The 20,039-nt window shown below is 35.8% G+C and overlaps 2 protein-coding genes across 2 annotated transcripts in view; one reads left to right on the forward strand and one right to left on the reverse strand.

Annotated features, from left to right (window-relative positions):
• The window catches only part of LOC149834444 (uncharacterized), a 58,839-nt gene extending 58,139 nt beyond the window's left edge, over window positions 1-700 (forward strand). The window contains exon 10 of the mRNA XM_090011404.1: window positions 33-700. Within this exon, the coding sequence (XP_089867530.1) occupies window positions 33-221 (189 nt within the window). The 3' untranslated portion in view covers window positions 222-700. The remainder of the gene's footprint in view (window positions 1-32) is intronic.
• An 812-nt stretch (window positions 701-1,512) lies between these two features.
• The window catches only part of LOC149834445 (transcription initiation factor IIA subunit 2-like), a 30,199-nt gene continuing 11,672 nt past the window's right edge, over window positions 1,513-20,039 (reverse strand). Inside the window, exon 4 of the mRNA XM_090011405.1 lies at window positions 1,513-2,069. Within this exon, the coding sequence (XP_089867531.1) occupies window positions 1,929-2,069 (141 nt within the window). The 3' untranslated portion in view covers window positions 1,513-1,928. The remainder of the gene's footprint in view (window positions 2,070-20,039) is intronic.

The raw sequence follows: 20,039 nt of genomic DNA on the forward strand, positions 1-20,039 counted from the left end.
AGTTATATTGACTATTTCTGACAATCTTCCAGGAAGTGTCTGGTATGTCAATCTTCAAGCAATTCGTCAGCTATTCTCTATTCCTTTTCTTGGCGACAGCAGTTGCTTCTGTTTATACATGTATTGGCTGTACAAGGTGGAGACAGTCTGTATCTGCTTCAACTAAGGAAGCATCAGCTGTGGAGACTGATTCAGCTTGTGAAAAGTTGGTAAATTCATGATTCATCATTCCCCCCTGCAATCAGATGAAAGTGTTGTATCATACATAAATTATTAATGATGAGTTGTTTTGCTGGCAAAAGATTGGGTCAATAAATGACTGCTGTTACTTTGCCAGCAAGATTGGAATTCCGTGGCCCGTGAAATCTGCACATGTTGGCAGTCAATTTTTTTTGCATTTTTGTGAATTTCATTCCAAGTGAAACAAAATCCTGATATTTTCAGAAATATTTTTAAAATGGGATAATTTAGATAGAATTTGCTTACTTGTCAAATCATGATATTTTGAAAGTACTATAATCCCATTGTTTAGAAACATCAATATTTTATCACAATATCTGTAGTTTATCAACAATTGGTTGCCCAAAAAAACTGACATTTTACACTTATTAATTGTTGATTTTATGGTTCTCAATGCATTTAGGCTCTGTTTGGGATCCTAATTGGGAGCAGAACATCTCTATTGATTAGGGTCACCGTTTTGAGAGGAGAGACGGGGGTGGGAGCATAGTGACAAATATCGCAAGATATATGAAAATCTTTGCGATAATATTGTGAGAAATTGCCTGAATGTTTGCATGATTTTCAAAATATCATGAGATTTATGAAAAAAACATAAATACTGCAATTTAAATGTGATATTTACGTTTTAAACAGCTATTTATCATGAAAAAACTGTGTTATTATTTTTAAATGATTTTTAGTAATATTTTCTTATAAAAAATAGTTTTAATTGCAAGATTTTTGCCAAAAAATGCGAGATTTATGAAAAATTTTCAATTCCTCATGAGTTTTTGAAAAACAAGATTTTGCCGATAAAAACATTTTGTCACCTTGGATGGGAGTTATTGGGATGGGAGATGTGTTATAAATGGGTGGATTTCAAAAACGTCCCCATGAGGACGTTGTTGCCAAATTCACCAATTTGAGGACGTTTTTGAAATCCACCAATTTCATCACTGCCCCCAACAACAGCTCACAAACCGCATTTGATTTGTTTATTTTGAGAAGTTTGTCCCGATGGAAAACCAGAATTTGAGAATTTAAAAATATCACCCAAAAATTTCATGGCCGTCGAAATGACTTAGTTTTCTTTGCTGCCTTTGTACACCATTCAACTATTAGTATGTTGGCTAATGAAATTGGAATCTAGGATTGATAAATATTAGGGTGGAGGATGCTGCTCCATTGGGCGCACAAAGTACAACATGATGTCAACGGTGAATCTCATTCAATTGCAGATCCTTCATAAATAGCAGCTGTTGTCCATTCCTCAAAGTTTTAAAATTTTCATGGAATTCATTCAACGAGACCCCACTTCTCGGGGGGGCAGCATATGGCGAGTCCTTGAGCATTCCACCACATACGGTAGTTGCTCGTTCTAACTACATAGTCATATCCATCCATGTTGCTTCTACATGTCGAGCATCGTAGACTCATGCAGCAACTCATTTGGTGTATCAACTGTTCAAAGATGCAATAAAAAATGGAGAGAGAGAGAGAGAGCACTTTCATTTGTGCTATAGGTATGTCATAACACAACCTATAAACCAGAAGACAAATGAAGATGGGATCGGTCAGGCATGAAAGCCATAACCCAGAAACTGAGATCTGTAACCCAAAGTTGAGTGCCCCGTTGCCAATACCAACCATGCGCCTGAAAATGTTACCCGTCGTAACTTAGTAGCGTTGGCAGGTAAAAGATCATTTCACTGTGACAGCAGCTTTGAGTCGCAAGCCACAATTTTCACCCTCCCAACATTTTCTTGACATTCTTCATTCTTAAATGATGCATCCTGTAAAATGAAGGTCCACACATTGTCGCAGAATCGGTAGGTGTGCAAATGCCCCTGCAAAAAAGATGGATTTTGCTCTTATTCATATCCCAAATTCATACAATAAACAAAGGCAAGAGTATAGAGATGATATCAAAAGCATAGATTCAGCATCTATTGTGCAACAACACTAAATTACACAATGAACAGGGAAGTCTACGTGCAAGATCTTTGAAACCTTCTCTAGTTAACCACTAAGAAAAGATGAGATAAAACGTAGCCACAAAAAAAAGGGTAGCAACGAAAAGAAAAGTCCAAGAAGCAACAACCACAACGAATTCAAGTATTGGGTTGCACGGATTTTCCATAAGACAACGATTCAGGAAGGCCGAGGGACAAGAACAAAACTGGGTCTTAAATCAGCCATGCCAAATCAGGAGTCTGTCCCTGATCTAGACATGATGAAAACTAAGCCAAGCAACTGCTGCAAATCAAACATTTGAGTGAACTATTTATTCCTAACCATTTTGTTCACTTCACATAAGCATCTGGATAGAAAGAGCAAATATCAGTACAATTGCAAAGATTTCATGGCCCAACCATCAGTTCAAATCAATCCAAACTCTAAATGTGCTACGCAATGCTAGAACAGTTCCTGATTCACCCATAACAAGAAAGCCACCCTTATTAAGTTCAGGGTTCTGCCAGGAACTCACAATGGCAATGGATGGGATGTTCAATATGTAAGCAATAGGGGAAAGGATTGAATCAGCTGATGCAACAATGTGTAGCTGGACAAAACAAAAGCATCAAATCACCAACTAGCACACTGTGTGCAAGCACATATTACATATGGACTCAACACACAAACTTGTGGAAAGATAAAACACTATCTATGGGACTCTCAGAGTATTGCAAAGCAGAACCTTCTGGTTTGTCAATGTGACGGATCAATAAGTCATGTATCTGGGTTAGAAATCTCTTAAAGAGCCACAGGATTCCTTCGGTCACTCAATGCCTGTATGAGAAGGAAAACCAACACAAAGCCAACTAGCTACTGTGTTAGCATAGATGGTAGTCTGGCGGTTAGACAATTGAGGCATCTTGTAACGCCCCGGATTTCCAAAACAATACTAAGTCGAAAATTCATGGATTTCTTTTCTTTTTTTTAAAAGGATTTTAGCAGCGAAAATGAACAATAATGAGTCAGCGGTTTTAGAAAATACCGGGCAAGTCATAGGTATGCGGCCAAGCACTCGTTGACCACCAAGGTGTTCGATTTATTATAACGAGTTGTTTATTACAAACACCACTATTTAGAAAAACAGTATTCTATGAAATTGGTCCCTGAAGATAATGATGTCATCTACATAAATCAATAAGAATGTGATTGCATGCTCGTCCCTGAAGATAAAAACTGAGTGATAAAGAGTGCATCTGCAAAAACCAAGATTTTAAACTTTGAGAGAAAAGCTATCAAACCACGACCGTGATGCTTGTTTTGAACCATAAAGGGCTCTCTTTAATTTGCAAACATACGCCTTACGATCTCCTTCCGCATATCCAGGTGTTGTTCCATATAAACTTCTTTAAGAGCCCTATGAAGGAAAGCATTTTTTACATCCATCTGGCTCAATGTCCATTTGTGATGGACAACTAGAGATAGTATGATACGAATTGTCCTCATCTTGACCACAGGACTAAAGGTCTCATCATAATCCTAACCATATTCTTGAGTGAAACCACGTGCAACAAGTCTTGCTTTGTGCCGTTCAATGCTCCCATCAGGTTTATACTTGATCTTATAAACTCACTTAGATCCCACAATGTTTCTATCATTGGGTCTGAGAACAACTTTCCATGTTTGACATTCATGTAACGCTTCCATTTCATCATTCATTGCCTCTATCAACTTGTATGACTTGACTGCCTGATAGAAGGTAGTAGGTTCATCTTGCTTTTCAACCTGTGACAAAAATAGTTGAAAATCCAAAGTGAAATTATTATAATTGACCTATCTCTGAATTGGGTGTCGAATTCTTTCTGATCTCCTAATAGAGGAATGATTTTTAGGTTCATCAACAATCACATCAGGAATGGTGGAAACATTTTTTGTTGCTCTTCTCGTATAGACTGGTCCTGAAAACTTCTTAATTTCCTTGGGCGGCAAATTGTCAACCTCGATTTGAGTTATACAAGAGGTTTCATCTGGTGCAAGAATAGGCATGGGAGCAACACAGCAAGCAGATGAACACTCTCCGTTAATGTTAGCGAACAACTCAACATTCAACCATAGAGAATAAACTTCAACATCATGACACATATTTTGTAAAGAATGCCATCTTCAAAATTTTGCTCATCAAAAACCACATTTCTGGAGATCTTAACACGCTTGGACAGAGGCTCGTAGCAATGATATCCCTTATAATCATCCGCATATCTCACAAATCTGCACTTAGAGGTTTTATCCTGAAACTTATTTCTTAATGATTTGTCAATATGCACATAGCAAACACAGCCAAAAACTCATAAATTATCATAATCTGGGTGCTGTCCAAAAAGAGTATAATAAGGTGATTTATTTGCTAAGATGACCATCGGCAAACGATTTATAATATAAACCGCAGAGTGAAAAGCTTCTGTCCATAACTCAATAGGAATATGACTGTCGTGCAAAATGCTCATCGCACTCTCAACAATGTGGCGGTGTTTTTGTTGAGCCACACCGTTCTATTGCAGTGTGTGCGAACAAGAAACTCTGCGACTTATTCCATTGTTTCGAAGAAAAGCAATAAAGTCATTTGAAGTGTACTCACCTCCCCCATCACACTGAAAATTCATAATATTTGACGAAAATTGAGTTTTGACAAAGGCATGAAACGTTCTGAACAATTGACGAACTTCAGATTTATGTTTCATGAAATATATCCAAGTATAACGAGAATAACTATCGATGAAAATAACATAGTATCGACTTTCCGAAAAAGAACAGATAGGTGCAGGAGCCCATACATCAGAATAGATAAACTCAAAAGGTCTTGAAGCTCTTTTATTAACTGAATTGAAAGGAAGAACATGACTCTTGCACAATTGACAACTTGTACATTTCTTATTATAAAAAATAGGACTCAAACTAGATGAGGAGACACGATTATCTCTTATAAGCTTTTCAATAAAGGAGGAACTACAGTGACCAAGTCGATTATGCCAAATATTTGACTTATTACATTTAGACATACTAAGAAGAGGATTCATCGGACTCCAACGAAGGCTTCAAGACGACACGAACAGAAACATGAACAAAAGGATCTTCCTTGAAGATATACATTTTTCCTCATCGCTCCCCTTTAACGAACGTCTCCCCCGTTTGAAGGTCCTTGACAAACACAGAAGAGGGAGTAAATTCGACAAGAAGAATGTGTATCATCAACAAGTTTGGAAATAGAAATAATGTTCTTTTTTATATTAGGAGCAAGTAGAACATTGGACAATTTAATGGATGAATTTAAGAAGGGTATTATGGCATTCCCAATGTGAGAAATGGAATGACGAGTTCCATCTCTAGTGACAATACTACGATTATCGAAATAAGGAGATAAGTTCGAGAGTTTACCTGCATCTCCCGTGACATGGGTGGTTGCCCCAGAGTCTATATACCATACTCCCTAGTCATTTTGTGCTATTGTCATCTTTGAAAGAGCAGCCAATAAAAGTTGTTGCACATCATCTCCACTAGATTTACTCCCATCAAGCTGCCTTTTTGACTGAATAATAGAATTCTTGCCTTTGTTCTGAGTGTTGAACCAACAGTCCGCTTTAATGTGCCCCCTTTTTTGACAGAGGAAGCATGTGAGAATATTTCTTGGATTTCCTGTATGAGAATTAGGAGGCAGGTTTGGGGTAGGAAGCAATCCACGTCCCCCTTGTCCACCATAACGTTCTCGAGCTCTACCTCCGTGATGGTTATTTCCTCCACCACGACCTTGTCCATAAACCAGCCCGGTAGCCAAAACATTTTGTGAGTCAAGTTGCCCACCACCATCATCAGAAAGGTTCTTCAAACTAATCTCATAATGTAAAAGATTAGCCTGTAAATCTTCAAAACTGGGTAAAACAGGCAAGCATGTGAGGGATGTGACAAGAACATGATAGTCTGCTCTCAATCCGCTTAAAACTTGTTGTACCTTATCTCTTTCTGAGATCGCACATCCAACAAGAGCCAATTGATCTGTGATGCTTTTTACCTTGTTCAGATATTTCATAACAGACAAGGTTTCCTTCTTTAATGACTGAAATTCTCGCTTGAGATATAAAACTTGGTTTCTGACATTTGAGAATATGTTTGAGCCAACATATTCCATAGTTCAGCGGCTGAACAATCATCTGGAATGGCAATCAGTATTTCCTGTGACAAAGTAGAAGTGATGTATGCAACTAGTGCTTGGTCTCTTTTCATCCAAGCTGTGAAGTCAGGATTTGGAATAATCCGAGATGAAACAACCCCTTTATCATCATGTATTTCCTGCGTGATAAATTGAAGCGGGGCTGGAGTTGATCCATCTAGATGCCCAAAAAGATCTTGGCTTCTATGAAGGGAATGATTTGTCCTTTCCAAGTCAAAAAATTTGAATAGTTTAGTTTTTTCAGAGACAAGTTGACTTAGAAAGCTAGAGGAAAGACCAGAGTAAGTAGAGGACAAATCCATATTTTTCAATTATAGATTGCAAACTTTTTTATGCGGTTAAAGGGTGGATCCCGTGCCTTTTTTTTTCGAAAATAGTTCTGGTTATGTACCAGAACCACAACACAGGTCTTTATGACACCCAATATTTCAGAATAATGGATTATGAGATTCCAAGATATGACGTATTTTGTAAATAAAATAAAATAAAATTATCAACACAACAGCAATGAGATGCAGGACTTCTGTTGTGAAATACTTAACGAAAAAATTAAGGAAGAGATTAGGAGAATAACGAAAATAGTGTTAAAAGAAAGGTATACTTAACGAAACTATTTTAGAAGAATGGTATTTGGCCGATTAAGGCAATAGAAGAGAGAACAAGAAGAACAAGGAAAAATACAAACCTGGTATTTGGCCGATTAGGAAAGTTCAGAGGATAGAAGAAAAAACAGAACACTTTGATGTGATCTAGTTTTGTGTGAACAAGAAAAGGATTAGGGTAGGAAGAACAATTAGAGCTTTGACGTGATTTAAGTATAGATCAGAAAAGAAGACAATAATATGATCAGATCAGTCGTAGACTGAATGCAGATCTGAAATACAGATCTGAATACAAGAGAATATGAAAAAGGCCCAGATCTGAAATTCAGATCTGACACAAAACAGAAGGGTACTGAGGAAAATGAAAAGGATGAGCATAAGAAGGGAGAGAAGATAAAATGAAAAGGATGAGCAGAAGGGAGAGAAGTCATACGAAGCCAACCTTAGTGAGCGTGGATCGGTTCAACTCGCTCTGATACCATGAAAGACTTTGTATTTCCAGCCACGTCAACCTTCAGCAGAGAAAGGGGAAGAGAAAGACAGGTGGTTGCTGCACAGAATAGGTCAATATCGTGACCTAGAGAAGTGTTAATATACAGTGTTTTACAAAAATACTATGGACGATAATGTCCCTAATTGTAAATACAAAATACAAGTATATTCACATGTGCAAAATAGAAACTAAAGTATGGATCTGGACCGAATGTAAATCCAGAACCATAACACGCCATCTTTAACATAACACACATCTTTAGCAATGATTTGAACATTTCACTCAAGTCTCAAAAACTTAGCACATATATCATGTGAGCCTCTTCAGGGCCTTGATTGGAACATCGAGCTCAAATCTCCACGACTTAGCACATCTGTATCCCATGAATCCAAGCGAGAGTTTCTCGAGCTTAGCTTAATCGTGTGGATACAACACGAGTCTTTGCCTTATAAGTCCAATAGTATACCGATATTGACACATTTCACAAGGTTATGCAAGACTTGTCAGAACAACACACATTCATTCATATATTCATACATCGCCGAACCTAGAACTAATGCATTGTTTCGATCTTAACCGTTCGCCCTCCTCGGTACACAGAAGAATCTTGAACTTCGGCATCAACGCGACGTTCTGAGAGTTTATTATTCTATGTATTTTAGATACCTCAGAGGCCATATACCAAGATAACCTTACCAAGTCGTTTTGAATGCATCCTCTATTGCAATAGTGGGGTTCAATTCTCAGATCTTAAGGATAACTCAACCTCCAAACCTTTTGAGTGACGGGAGGTCCTTTGAACTCTTTGGTTCATGATAAATATGTGTCACTCGTGGCTGTACCATCACCGTCTTTCACTGTGACCAATAGTCCTAAAAGGGTTCGATGACATAATCATTCTTTATAGGACATTCGAATGTCATTCGGGCAAACTAGTGCATCCCGCACTAAGAAAATATGTACCCCAACCCCATTCAGTATTTTGAAGCATGATTCAACCGTTTGGTCAAAGGAGTATCGTTAAGTTTTATTGAGATGCATGCATGACTCTGCTCTCGGCATCTACAACCATCACGAGCACTTCACTTTTTTCAAGCGGACAACAAACTCCGACACTCCAACCCTTACGAGTCTAATTGTACAACAGTATTTCACATGAGCATGTATGTACCACGATCACATCGGATCGACTGCTCGGCGTATGTAGCCGCAACGAGCACTTGACCTAGTCAAGGCGCAACAACCATTCTGACGCACCGACCCTTACGAGTACGGTGCACTTACAGGCAGATGTAGAACAAGTCATTCCGACAGGGTTCCGACAACAGGAACATCATAATGCCATTCAAACTAATTCAGGCAAGTCTTTTGCCAAACATTTCGACAACACTTCCTCTACTTGATGGAGGAAGCAGGATAACCATTTCTACTTTATAGAAAGTACTTGTCAGAATTTCGGCAACACCTCCTCCGCATGACGGAGTACGTGCTACGCTCTTTCTGAGATTTATTGAGTTTCTTTTCAGAAATTTCGGCAACACTTCTTCTCTTTCACGGAGAAAGTGTTGCGTTCTTTTAAACTTGATGAACATCTTTTCAGAAATTTCAGCAACACTTTCTCTCTTTGACGGATGAAACGTTGCGCTTAACTCGAGGATAGATGTGCACTGTTGTGCGTACTTCGCATCTATCGTGGTTCATTGGAACCTTAGGCCTTAGTTAGGTCATACGCAAGTGACTTAGGTTTTTACGAAAAATGATTTTGCGCAAAGGCAAAGCCTTTCCAATAGGGGCTTCTTTCGTCAATCAGAATCTTGATCGAACACATTCTCTCTCTCTCTCTCTCATTCTCTGCTTCAATCTCTCTCATTTAGATGATGCAAAATCTGTATTTTAAATTGATCCAAAACTTGTATTTTAGATTGATGAAAAATCTGTAATTTTAGGTGTTGAAAAATCTGGTTTTATTTATAAATGTTCACGTTGGGTTTTAAAGCAACGAGAATCATTTTTTTTTTGTTCATGTTGGATTTTAGGGAAAAAAACTTTAACGGATGCTCACGTTAGGGTTCAAATTAAAAAAAAAACTCTGTTTGATAGGAATTGGAATGGGTTTTAGGATTCATGCAAAAATTCTATATTCCCTGTTTACCTATATGTTGTTCGTTATTTTACTGTGCAGAGGTGCAATTTAATTGTTTCCCTGCATTGCACATGTATGCATTGCTCCTGCAAATCTGGATATACTATGTGTTGGGATTTTCATGCATATCAGTAGGTTGTTTGCTTGTTTTTTTTTTCTTTTTTCTTTTTTTCTATTAGCTGTGTATATTTGCCGTTATGCAAACCTGTATGTGTAGAGGTATATGCTTTTCCTCTAAAAAGTCTATGTACCTGCATCATTGTTGTTGCATATTTACATACAATTTTTATGATGTATGTGTTTTAATGAAGAGGTACGTGTGTTTTCTTTTTGTTGTGCACATGTATATGTGTTTTGGATGATGCCATGTACATGCAGTTTTTAGTGCCTATGTATATACGGTTTTGGTAACACTTGTACATGCATTTTTAATGCCATGTACATGCATTTTTTAATGCCATGTACATGCAGTTTTTATTTAAGAACCCTTTCGGTATTTATTTATATGTACTACTACTATATTTTTTAGAACTTATTGTACATGTTATTGACCTTGCACTCAATAATTTTAATATTAATCGTGTGTATAATTGATTTTAATATAACATTTTTTTTGTTTTTAGGACAAAAACGTCGGATAAAGGAAAATGACTTGCGTCATCCTCATCCCCACATGTGAGTTCTGCTGCTAGTGTTTCTGGTAGTTGTAGTGAGAGTGTTAATTCAAGATTTTTAGCTGCAACATGTGATGACAAGGGGCCACTATGGATACATGTAGATAAGCTTGCAAAAACTAGATAAGGTGGTGGAAACAAGAGATTTTGATGCAAGTTCCGTAAAAGATATTTTGTTGGGTCTTACACAAGAGTTAAGGCTCATTGTTGAAGAAGAGTTGATGTGGGTAATGCAAAAACAATACAAGAAAATATAAGAAGAATACAAGAAGAGGAAGATAATGAGTGATTCTTGTGCAATTAGTGTGTCATTTTTAAGCCACCAAGAAGATGCTAAAAAAAATAGATGTAAGAAGTAGAGGAAGATGAACGATATAAGCAGCATTTAATACATATGGAAGGGAAGAGATTGATAGAAAAGTAGGGAGGTATTTTTATTCTAGTTCAATCTCATTTAATGCAGCTAGAAATCCTTATTAGAAGGATTTAGTTACTTCTTTGGCAAATTGTAATTTTAGAGGTTATATACTTCCAAGCTCAAAAAAACCATGAACTACACTTCTTGCAGAAGAGAGGGCAAATGTTGAGAGATTGCTAGATATTAAAAAATATTCATGAGAGCAAAATAGAGTTTCTATTGTTTCTGATGGGTGGATAGATATTTAAAGGCGTCCACTAATCAATTTCATTGCTTCTTCGTTTAATGACACTGTATTCTTGAAAGCAGTTATTACATCTGATGAATATAAAAATATTGAGTATTTGAAGGGATTGTTTATAAAAGTAATAAAAGAAGTGGGTGATCAGAAAGTAGTATAAATCATCACAGACAACGCTCCAGTTTATAAAAGTGCAACATTGAGTTTGAAGAATGAGTATCCTCATATTTTTTAGACTCTCTTTGTAGCACACAACTTGAATCTGACCCTCAAGAGCATCTGCAACCCCAAAGAAGAAGAAAATTCACTAGCATATGCTCTATGTTTATGAATTGAGAAATTAGAAAAAAATGTCAAAAGCATTAAGAATTTTGTTGTCAACCATCATCATGCTAATGTTATATTTAATAAGCATTCTGACATGAAATTGTTGAAGGTCACTGAAACACATTTTGCGTCCATCATTGTGATAGTGAAGATGATTAAGGAAGTGAAGAATGTTTTGGTTAGCATGGTGACTAATGAGAATTGGATATTTTATCGTGTTAATGATGATGTCAAGGCTCAAGAAATTAAGAAATTTATTGTTGATGATGAGTTTTAGGATATAATCGTATATTTCCTTCAATTTACGCAACTTATTTGAGAAATGTTGAGAGAAGTTGATAAGAATGCACCCATGATTTACAAAGTTTATGAAATGTGGGATAATATGATTGAAAAAATACAAGTTGTAGTTTTCAAACATGAAGAAAAAAATCTTGTATTGGATGATTCAGAATTTTTTAACCATATTCATTCAGTTTTAGTCAGAAGATGGGATAAGAGCAACACTCCTTTGCATTGCATGACACATTCTCTTAATCCAAAATATTATGCAAAAAAGTGACAAGAAGGTGGTATCGGTCATGTCCCTCCAAATTTAGATCCAGAACTATCAAGGCATAGAAATATGTGTATGACAAGACTTTATCTAGAATCACACATTCTAAATCAAATCACACAAGAGTTTGGGAAATTTGTATCTTCGAGATTATATGGACAGGCATTACCCGCGAGAGAGGAGGATAATATAAATCCTATTACATGGTGGTCAATATTTGGATCAGAAACACCTCTTCTTCAACGTCTTGCATTGAGATTGCTATTCTAGCCTGCTAGTCCATCCTGTTGTGAAAGAAATTAGAGCACATATTGATGCAGAACATCTGAATCTTCAATTCAAAGAAGATGAGTTGGATCCAAACCCAACTCACCATACTTGATTCGAGATGTTTGGATCTTCGAGCAAAATCCATTTTGATTATTGTATTCCAATTTCTGAATTTCTGAGATTTTGCTTTTACCTTCTCTGAAATTGCATTTTGTAATGTTGATTCCATCTTGTCAAAGTAAGGAATCATATTAGATATTTTATTTTTATTTTTATTTTTTTAGGTGTCAAATTCTACGAATCTGGATAGTTCTAGTGTCCTGTAGGATCTTTTTGTGGTACTAGAGGGTGTATGGGGTTTAAGGGTAGTTTTTTTTTTCTCTGCATTTTAATTTTTAATGCATTTTGCCTGTGGGTCTGAATCTTTAAACGTCATTTGGATCTTGCCCAAGATCCAAACTACTTTTGGACCCCCATGGGTGGTGCCACTTAGAGTGGACGTCCATGGCCATATTTCAAATTTCTAATTTGACTCAAAAGTCAAATTAGTTGTTGGATATGCCTTAAAGCTCCTGTGCTAATTTTAGTTAAGTCCAACCTTGGAATGGAGGACCTTGAAAAGGCCCTCCCTCCCTTTATGACACTCCATTCTTGGAGTTTAAGAGTCCAAGGGGAGGGGCTCCAGCAGTCAGCTTGCTTTTGATTCAAGAAAATTCGAAATTGGGGGAGGAAGAGAGAAAACTCAACTTTTGGTGAGAAGAAAGGTTAATTGTGAGTTTGGAAGAAGATTCTTGTGAGAGTTCGTGAGTAAGGATTTCTGCATAAGTGGGAGGTTCTATCCGGAGAGCATCCAAGTGGTGGTGGTGTTTCTTGTTTGGTGGAAGTTGTTGTCTATCTTCTTCATTGATCTTGTTGCTGCAAACAAGATAACATCTTCCAACTTGTTGTCTTTTGTTTTGGTGTCTTGCATATTAGTTGCTCTTTGTATGCTAGATTTTCCATTAGAACTTGTAAAACTATTCTCCAAAGTGCTAAGGAAATTATTTATGTGATTTTGTTGTTTTGCAACTCGTTTGTGGTTGTTGCATGTTTGGTTTGATTGAATCTTGTTTCAGTGAAAGAAACTCGTTTATGCACTCGGGTTTGTCAGACACAATCCCAGTGTTTTGACCGTATCTCCCTAGATACGGGTCCAAATCGGATGATCTTTGGCTTATTGGAAAGATAAGATCCTATCTGTCAACTTTGTTGTTTACTGTTTCTCCTGAATCGTCGTTGTTTGGCCGTGAAAATTCCTGGAAAGTTTCTGACATTTGGACAAAGCCCGAGTCCTGTCTTGTGCAAAGTAGCTCTGTTATTGTTCTCCTTATCTGTTGCATGAAAATTTATGAGTCATAGCTTGTTGGAAAGCTAATGTTTGGCTCTGTAAGTTTGAAGTTTATCATTTTGCCTGATTTTTTTTCGTTGAGTGTCGAAAATCTTTGGCAAATTGTAGTCCTTTGCATGTGACCTAACTTAGCCTCTGTTGTTTGAAGTTTCTGACAGAGTTTCGTATTTCTGTCATAACATGTTCATTTCAACGTTGTTTGTTGATCCGATTGAAGTTCTAGAATTGTTACATCTTGAAGCATATCTTTCATGTTTTGATGTTTTGCTGAATCAACCATCTACTGCTTCGAATAGTTGTTTGATTGTTTGCATGCGCCATATCCTGTTCTGCAATTCATATATTTTAGAACAGAAAATACAACCTAAATCAAACATAAATTCCAGAATATTGATCAAAAAATTGCAAATATAGGTTTGTTGGAAAGAAAAGTGGATCCCGAACAACCTTTTTGTTGGGAGTTTTTCTAGACTCCGTCGTCTGAGGGTTCGAAAACCCTCTCAAAACTGTCGGACGGTTCACCAATCTATTCTGGGTGTCCTGTCCATCTGTCTCGAAGAAACTGTTATATCTCGGACAACACAGACCCGATTTCTGTGTTCTTGGATTCGTTGGAAAAGCGTGTCTGTCGCGCATATTTCCTGTGTTTATCTTTTCTGTCGAAACAGAGGTCTGCTACCTCAAATCACACCTTGACTGAGTCTTGTTCGGCTTCCATAGTCATTCCCGTAAGCTTTCGCGCATGGAGATCCATTTAGATCTCGGATCATGAATCAACCATACGTCGATTCTACACTATTTTGGTATCAAAGTTTCCGTTGTCGTTACACCACATATTCTCAAATCCACAACATGAAGATAAACAAACTCGTCAGCAAGCGTGCAAAGGATTTAGCATATGTTCATTCAAAATTTTGACTACTTTCCCGATATTTGACTATTTCTTAGTTTTTTCATTTAAATATACTTGTATTTAACATTTTCAAATTGTTTAAAATTTTTAATAATGCAGACAAAGATCATCCAAATTTTGGGATGTAAACCAAGAAGAGTGTGACTTAGAGGGAAAGCATAATTTCAACAATACAAACATGGATTTATCTGAGCTCAGTCTTCCTTCTTATGATGCATTTGATGATGAAGCAGAAAATTATTAGGATTCATTACCTCATCATCATATACATTGTGTAGGATATACTTTTGGTATGTAATTATGCATTTTTTGCTTCTTTTGTTAGTATACTATATAATTTAATTCCTTTTTTCTTTACTTATTTGATTGTTTCTATAATATATTTAGGTTGATTTAATTGTGTTGTTAGTTTTTATGATGTAGAATAGAATTGTAGATTGCTAATTTGATTTAGTGCATGCATGATAAATTGATTTGATGATATTATGATACTTTTTTTTTATTTCATTAGTGTTATTTTTGTTAATTGTTAAAACTTAAAAATTATATATATTTTTGCCGCACCCCCGCACCCGCACCTATGTGACATAGCTTGGCATCGTTCGACGTGACGACAATCTTAAATGCATAAACAAATTGCAAAACACAGAAACCTTGACATTGTTCGATGCGACAACAATCTTAAAAGAATAAGCAAATACGTATATATGTAATATGCGAAGAGCAGAAGCCTTGACATCGTTCAACGACAATCTCAAAAGTACAAGCAAATACATATAATTGCAGCAAACAAGAGCCTTTATCGAAAAATATTCAACAATAGTTACAAAGATACGCACGTGAACACCGAAGTGTCCCAAATGGTGTAAACCAAAGACTAGGGTTAGATACTATTTGTAGGAATGTATATGATCTATACCACACCACAGAAATTAGCAATCACTTGATAAAGAGAAATCGGCGAGCAAACTTACTCTCCAACAGGTGAAAATAGCTTCAATTACGCTTCAGCCCGCTTCGAACCTAGTTTTGGCTAAACTGGGTTCAAACCTTCTTTAAAGATGTTAAATTAGGTTAGATGGGTTTGACCTAGTTGAGAAAAAGGAAAAGTAGGTCAAGCTGCTAACATCAAGTGGTCTTGACCCAACTCAGTTCGGTCCAAGTCAACTGGATCAGGGGGGTCCGGATTTAGCTTAAGTAGGTTAGGTCTAAGTTAGGTGGGTCAGACCTAGGCTAAGACCAAAAGAGACTGTTCTAATCAAGTTTGACTAGACCCAGTTGGGCTCAAGTTAGGTCAAAACTAAGTCAAGTGGGCTCAGGTATGTTAGGCTAGGTAGGGGAGGTTCTAGAGAGAGAGGTAAAGAGAGAAGTGGAGGGAGGGGGTTGAATTTTATAAAAAGGGAGGGGGTTCCTTTATATAGGCAAAAGGTAGAGGCTTCCTTAAGAATAAGACTTGTCCTTTTTTACCCTTTTACCATTCTCTTTTAAGATAAGGACAAGTGATTCCTTTTGTATGGGGTTCCTTTATATAGGCAAAAGGTAGAGGCTTCCTTAAGAATAAGACTTGTCCTTTTTACCCTTTTACCATTCTCTTTTAAGATAAGGACAAGTGATTCCTTTTGTATGGGGCCCACTTGGATATTTTCATGAGATATTTTGTGGGTCCCGCAAGATATTTTCTGAGATATTTTTATGTGGGACCCACCAACATTTTTATGGATCCTGCGAATTTTCGAGGTTTCGGCGATATTTTTGCGAAAAAATCTGAGTACATCATTCTCTTCGTATCAGCAAAACTAAGAAAGTTGGCTCGTAGAAATCTCCTAATTTTTCTCAGGAAGAAAATTATGGCTCCCTAATTGTTTGAGCATATTTCTACAATAACGTATATGCCCTAAGCATAATTGGCTCGTTGAAATCTATTTGTTTCGCATTTCGGGTTCACATGTTATTTTTACATAAAAAACCTCGTAGATTTATTCCGAATTTTTGCTGAAAATTTGTAGGTCTTACACATCTATTACACAAGAATTTTCTCAACACCACCATTGTAGATGAGAGCATCAAATATGAATAAGTGGTGGTGGTCTGCATTACCTCTAGGTGATTGCTTTATCAAGAGTCCAAGTTACTCCATGAGCATGTAAAAGCATGCCTATACAGGTAGGTGAGGATGCATCCCTAGTCATCTATTTATGGTTGTCATAGATTGTCATCGCTTGGTCTCAAGCAACTCCCTCATCTAAGGTTATCTAACAAGAAAATTTTTTTAGAACCACTTTTCTAGAAGAGCCAACATTACTGGGATTGCTACCACTTAAGAAGCATACTTTTGAGTCGTGAAACATAGCACATTGGAAGAGCATGAAATCTTGGGGCAAGCATGCTTAGAGAGCTCAAAGAGTGTGAAGAATTGTACTATTATTACGTGAGGCATGAAATTATTTGGAGCGCACATGTTTTCGCATTTGAGTTGCCTTATTTAACTTAGATTAAATAGTAAGGTGTAAAACAATGTTCATGAAGATATTCTAGAAAGACTGTAAAACCCATAATTTTTAAGGATTATTAATAAATAAAGAACTTATTTTTTTATCTCCAAATTAGAAATGTGTTTTTAGCTTTTGAATTTCATTTATTTATTTATTACATATTCATTTGTTCATTCAAGCCAATCAAGGTATAATTTGCATTTATAGAACTATTTTGGGCTATAAATCATTATTTATATATATATATATATTATATTTAAATATATTTTTGATGGAGTTTGTAAATTATTGGAGTGTATTTGTGTGTTATTTGGCTCTTGGTAATGATTTATAAGGTAATTTGCTATTTTTGGCTAATCTTGTTATAGTTGGCATTTTTTGAGTTTTTGGCATTTGTGATCACACACGAAGGGTTCATTGTATTGCTTGGGTAGCGTTCTTTGCGGACTTTAAAACTTCTTGGTCTTTTGAGTTTCGATTCATTATTCTTCACATTATTACGGTAAGATACCTTAACTGAACTTATAGAAAGCATGTTTAGGCACTGATTGTATAAGCATGATGTTACACTGAATATCTAAATGAATTGCAAATACAAGTTATGCTCATATACTTCACTTAGTTGTGGATATCTAAGACTCTTGTGATTGTAGTTCGGAGATCATGTTTGTCATGATTGTAGTTAGCGAAATATGGAGTGTGTTTGTTGTAGGTACACCTGTGTGTGGGTTTGAATGCCTGTGCACTTATGAATGTATAATATGTACGCAATGTGTGTCATCATACTTTGGTTTGCGCATACTATGTTGCTTTGTGTTTGTATGAATTTGATACATAGTGTACATATAACTACTATGGATATATATAAGTCGTGTTCGATGCATACTGTGAATGTTATATATATTGTCTTGTCATATGATGGACTCATTTATTCTTGTATAGAAGAAAGCATGTGAATGTTATAAATTGTTTTGAACTTGTATGACTTGTTTGCTTGAAAAATATGTGTATGATGTACGGTAGGATGGTCAATGGGATTTTGACCAATGCTTACACAATTATATCTAAGGTGATATATTGATTCATGTGGTGAAAAATGCATATGACTTTTATCGTGTGTGCAAATCTCGAACTACGTAGGAGTTATGTACGTTGAGGTTTAGTTGCTTTGTATTATGAAATGTACATGTTCACGTATGCATGCATAGAACTCATGTTTTGTTTACACATGCCTCGAGGTTCAATTTACGAAGTGTAATGTTCTTTGTGGCGATGATATGATGCGTAGGATAATATGCTTATCTATGATATGATTTAAATGCCATGTGAAATGAAATTATGAATGCATGCGATAAATGTTTAAGTTCAATAGTGAATTTTGGTTCATGAAGCCTTATTGGTTAAATGTGTGATTTTATAATTTTAATGTCATATTAAGTGATATATGGTGTGATGCTTTGATTATATATATGCTTATGCATGTGTTGATGGCTATCGACCCAGAGAGTGGTCAATTGTATTGATGCATGTATCACAATAGTTTTCACTGGATATGGTACCCATTGAGGAACTGTTCTCAAAGGATGTTAAAATGTACTCATCAATTATTGTAATTAGATATATTTTATATATATAAAAGATGATATATATATACATATATGGTATATATGTATATGTATCTTCCTAATTATATATATAAAATATATATTTTCCTATATTAGCCGTAGGGGTAGTTTAGTCATTTTACGTATATTCCATTTTGGAATATGATTGTATTTTCTCTTTTTTTTTATTTCTCTTTTTTTATTTTTTCTAAATTTATTTTTTGTGGTTTGCGCCACATTGGAGGACTCCCCAAAGAGTCGTTGGGGAGCCCCCAACGGTCACAAATGTGACCGTTGGGGGCTCCCAACGACTCCTTTGGGAGCCCCCTATGTGGCTCCTCAAAGGCTTATAAATAGGGGCTTTTCCCCCTTGTATTAGTCACTCCTTGTAGGAGCTTTTGCTCAATTGTAATGGGTGTTACACCCTTCTTCTCTTCAATAATATTAACTTATGCCTTATAGGCATTTTTGCCCCTTTTGTGGGTTTATGTGTTAGCACATTATGTGCTTGTGTTTTCCCCTTTAGTGGGTATATTCGCACTTCATGTGCATGTGTATTGGTTCATTATTGAACCTAATATATTCAAAGTCGTTTCCTTACATGGTATCAGAGTAAGGTTGGGATCGAGTTGCTCTTTGTTGCATTGGGAAGCGTGCTATTCAAGAAATTTTAAAGAAAAATGGTGAAGTTTTCGTTTCTCTTTTTTGCTTCTTAAAATTATTTGGTATGCATTATATTTCTTTAAGTATTGTGCATTATGAAGAATTAGATATGCTTTTGCATATGTGTTCTCCTTGTCATTATGAGTTTGGAGTCTTAACATTCCATTGAACTTTTTATTTTTCTTTCGTATATTATTCTCTTTCGTATGTCTTTTCTTGAAAAATAAGTCTTTTAAGAAAGTTATGTTAGAAGTAAAATGTTTGTGAGATATGTAGCATTGCTCACATACTCTCATCATATTTATTTCATATTAAAGGTATGTGTTTACCCTCTAAAATGTCCTATATGAGGCTTTTCATAATATCATGTGTCTTTGAAAAATGATTTTTTTATTTTCCTACCTAATGAGTTTTTTTTCATACGAGCAATATTTGATTAAGAATGCATTTTATAATACCGGTTGAATTAAGTTTTAAAAATGATCTCATTAAATATGGTTATTCTCTTTACATTCTTCAATTCAATTTCAAGAATATGTTTTATTATAAAATTTATGGTCTTCATTAATGTTGCATACTTATTACATTAGAAGTTGGTTATAATCTATTAAATCATATAATATTATGAATTTTTGTTTATAGATTTATGTCATAACGCAATCCTATTATTCTTTTTGAGATTTTCTCCACTTTAATAAAGTTTTTCGTATGTACCCTCATTTGGGGATTTGTTTTTTTGTGTTGATCTCTCTTTGAGAGGCCGTTTGATCCTTGTAAATCTTCTTATGAGTATATACTCTTTAGGAAGATTTCATGATTGCTATAAGCTTCTTTTTAAATAACAATATTGGTTTTTATG

The sequence above is a fragment of the Nuphar pumila genome, chromosome 6 (genome assembly GCF_984573655.1).
Source record: "Nuphar pumila chromosome 6, dmNupPumi1.hap1.1, whole genome shotgun sequence".
Lineage (NCBI taxonomy): Eukaryota > Viridiplantae > Streptophyta > Magnoliopsida > Nymphaeales > Nymphaeaceae > Nuphar > Nuphar pumila.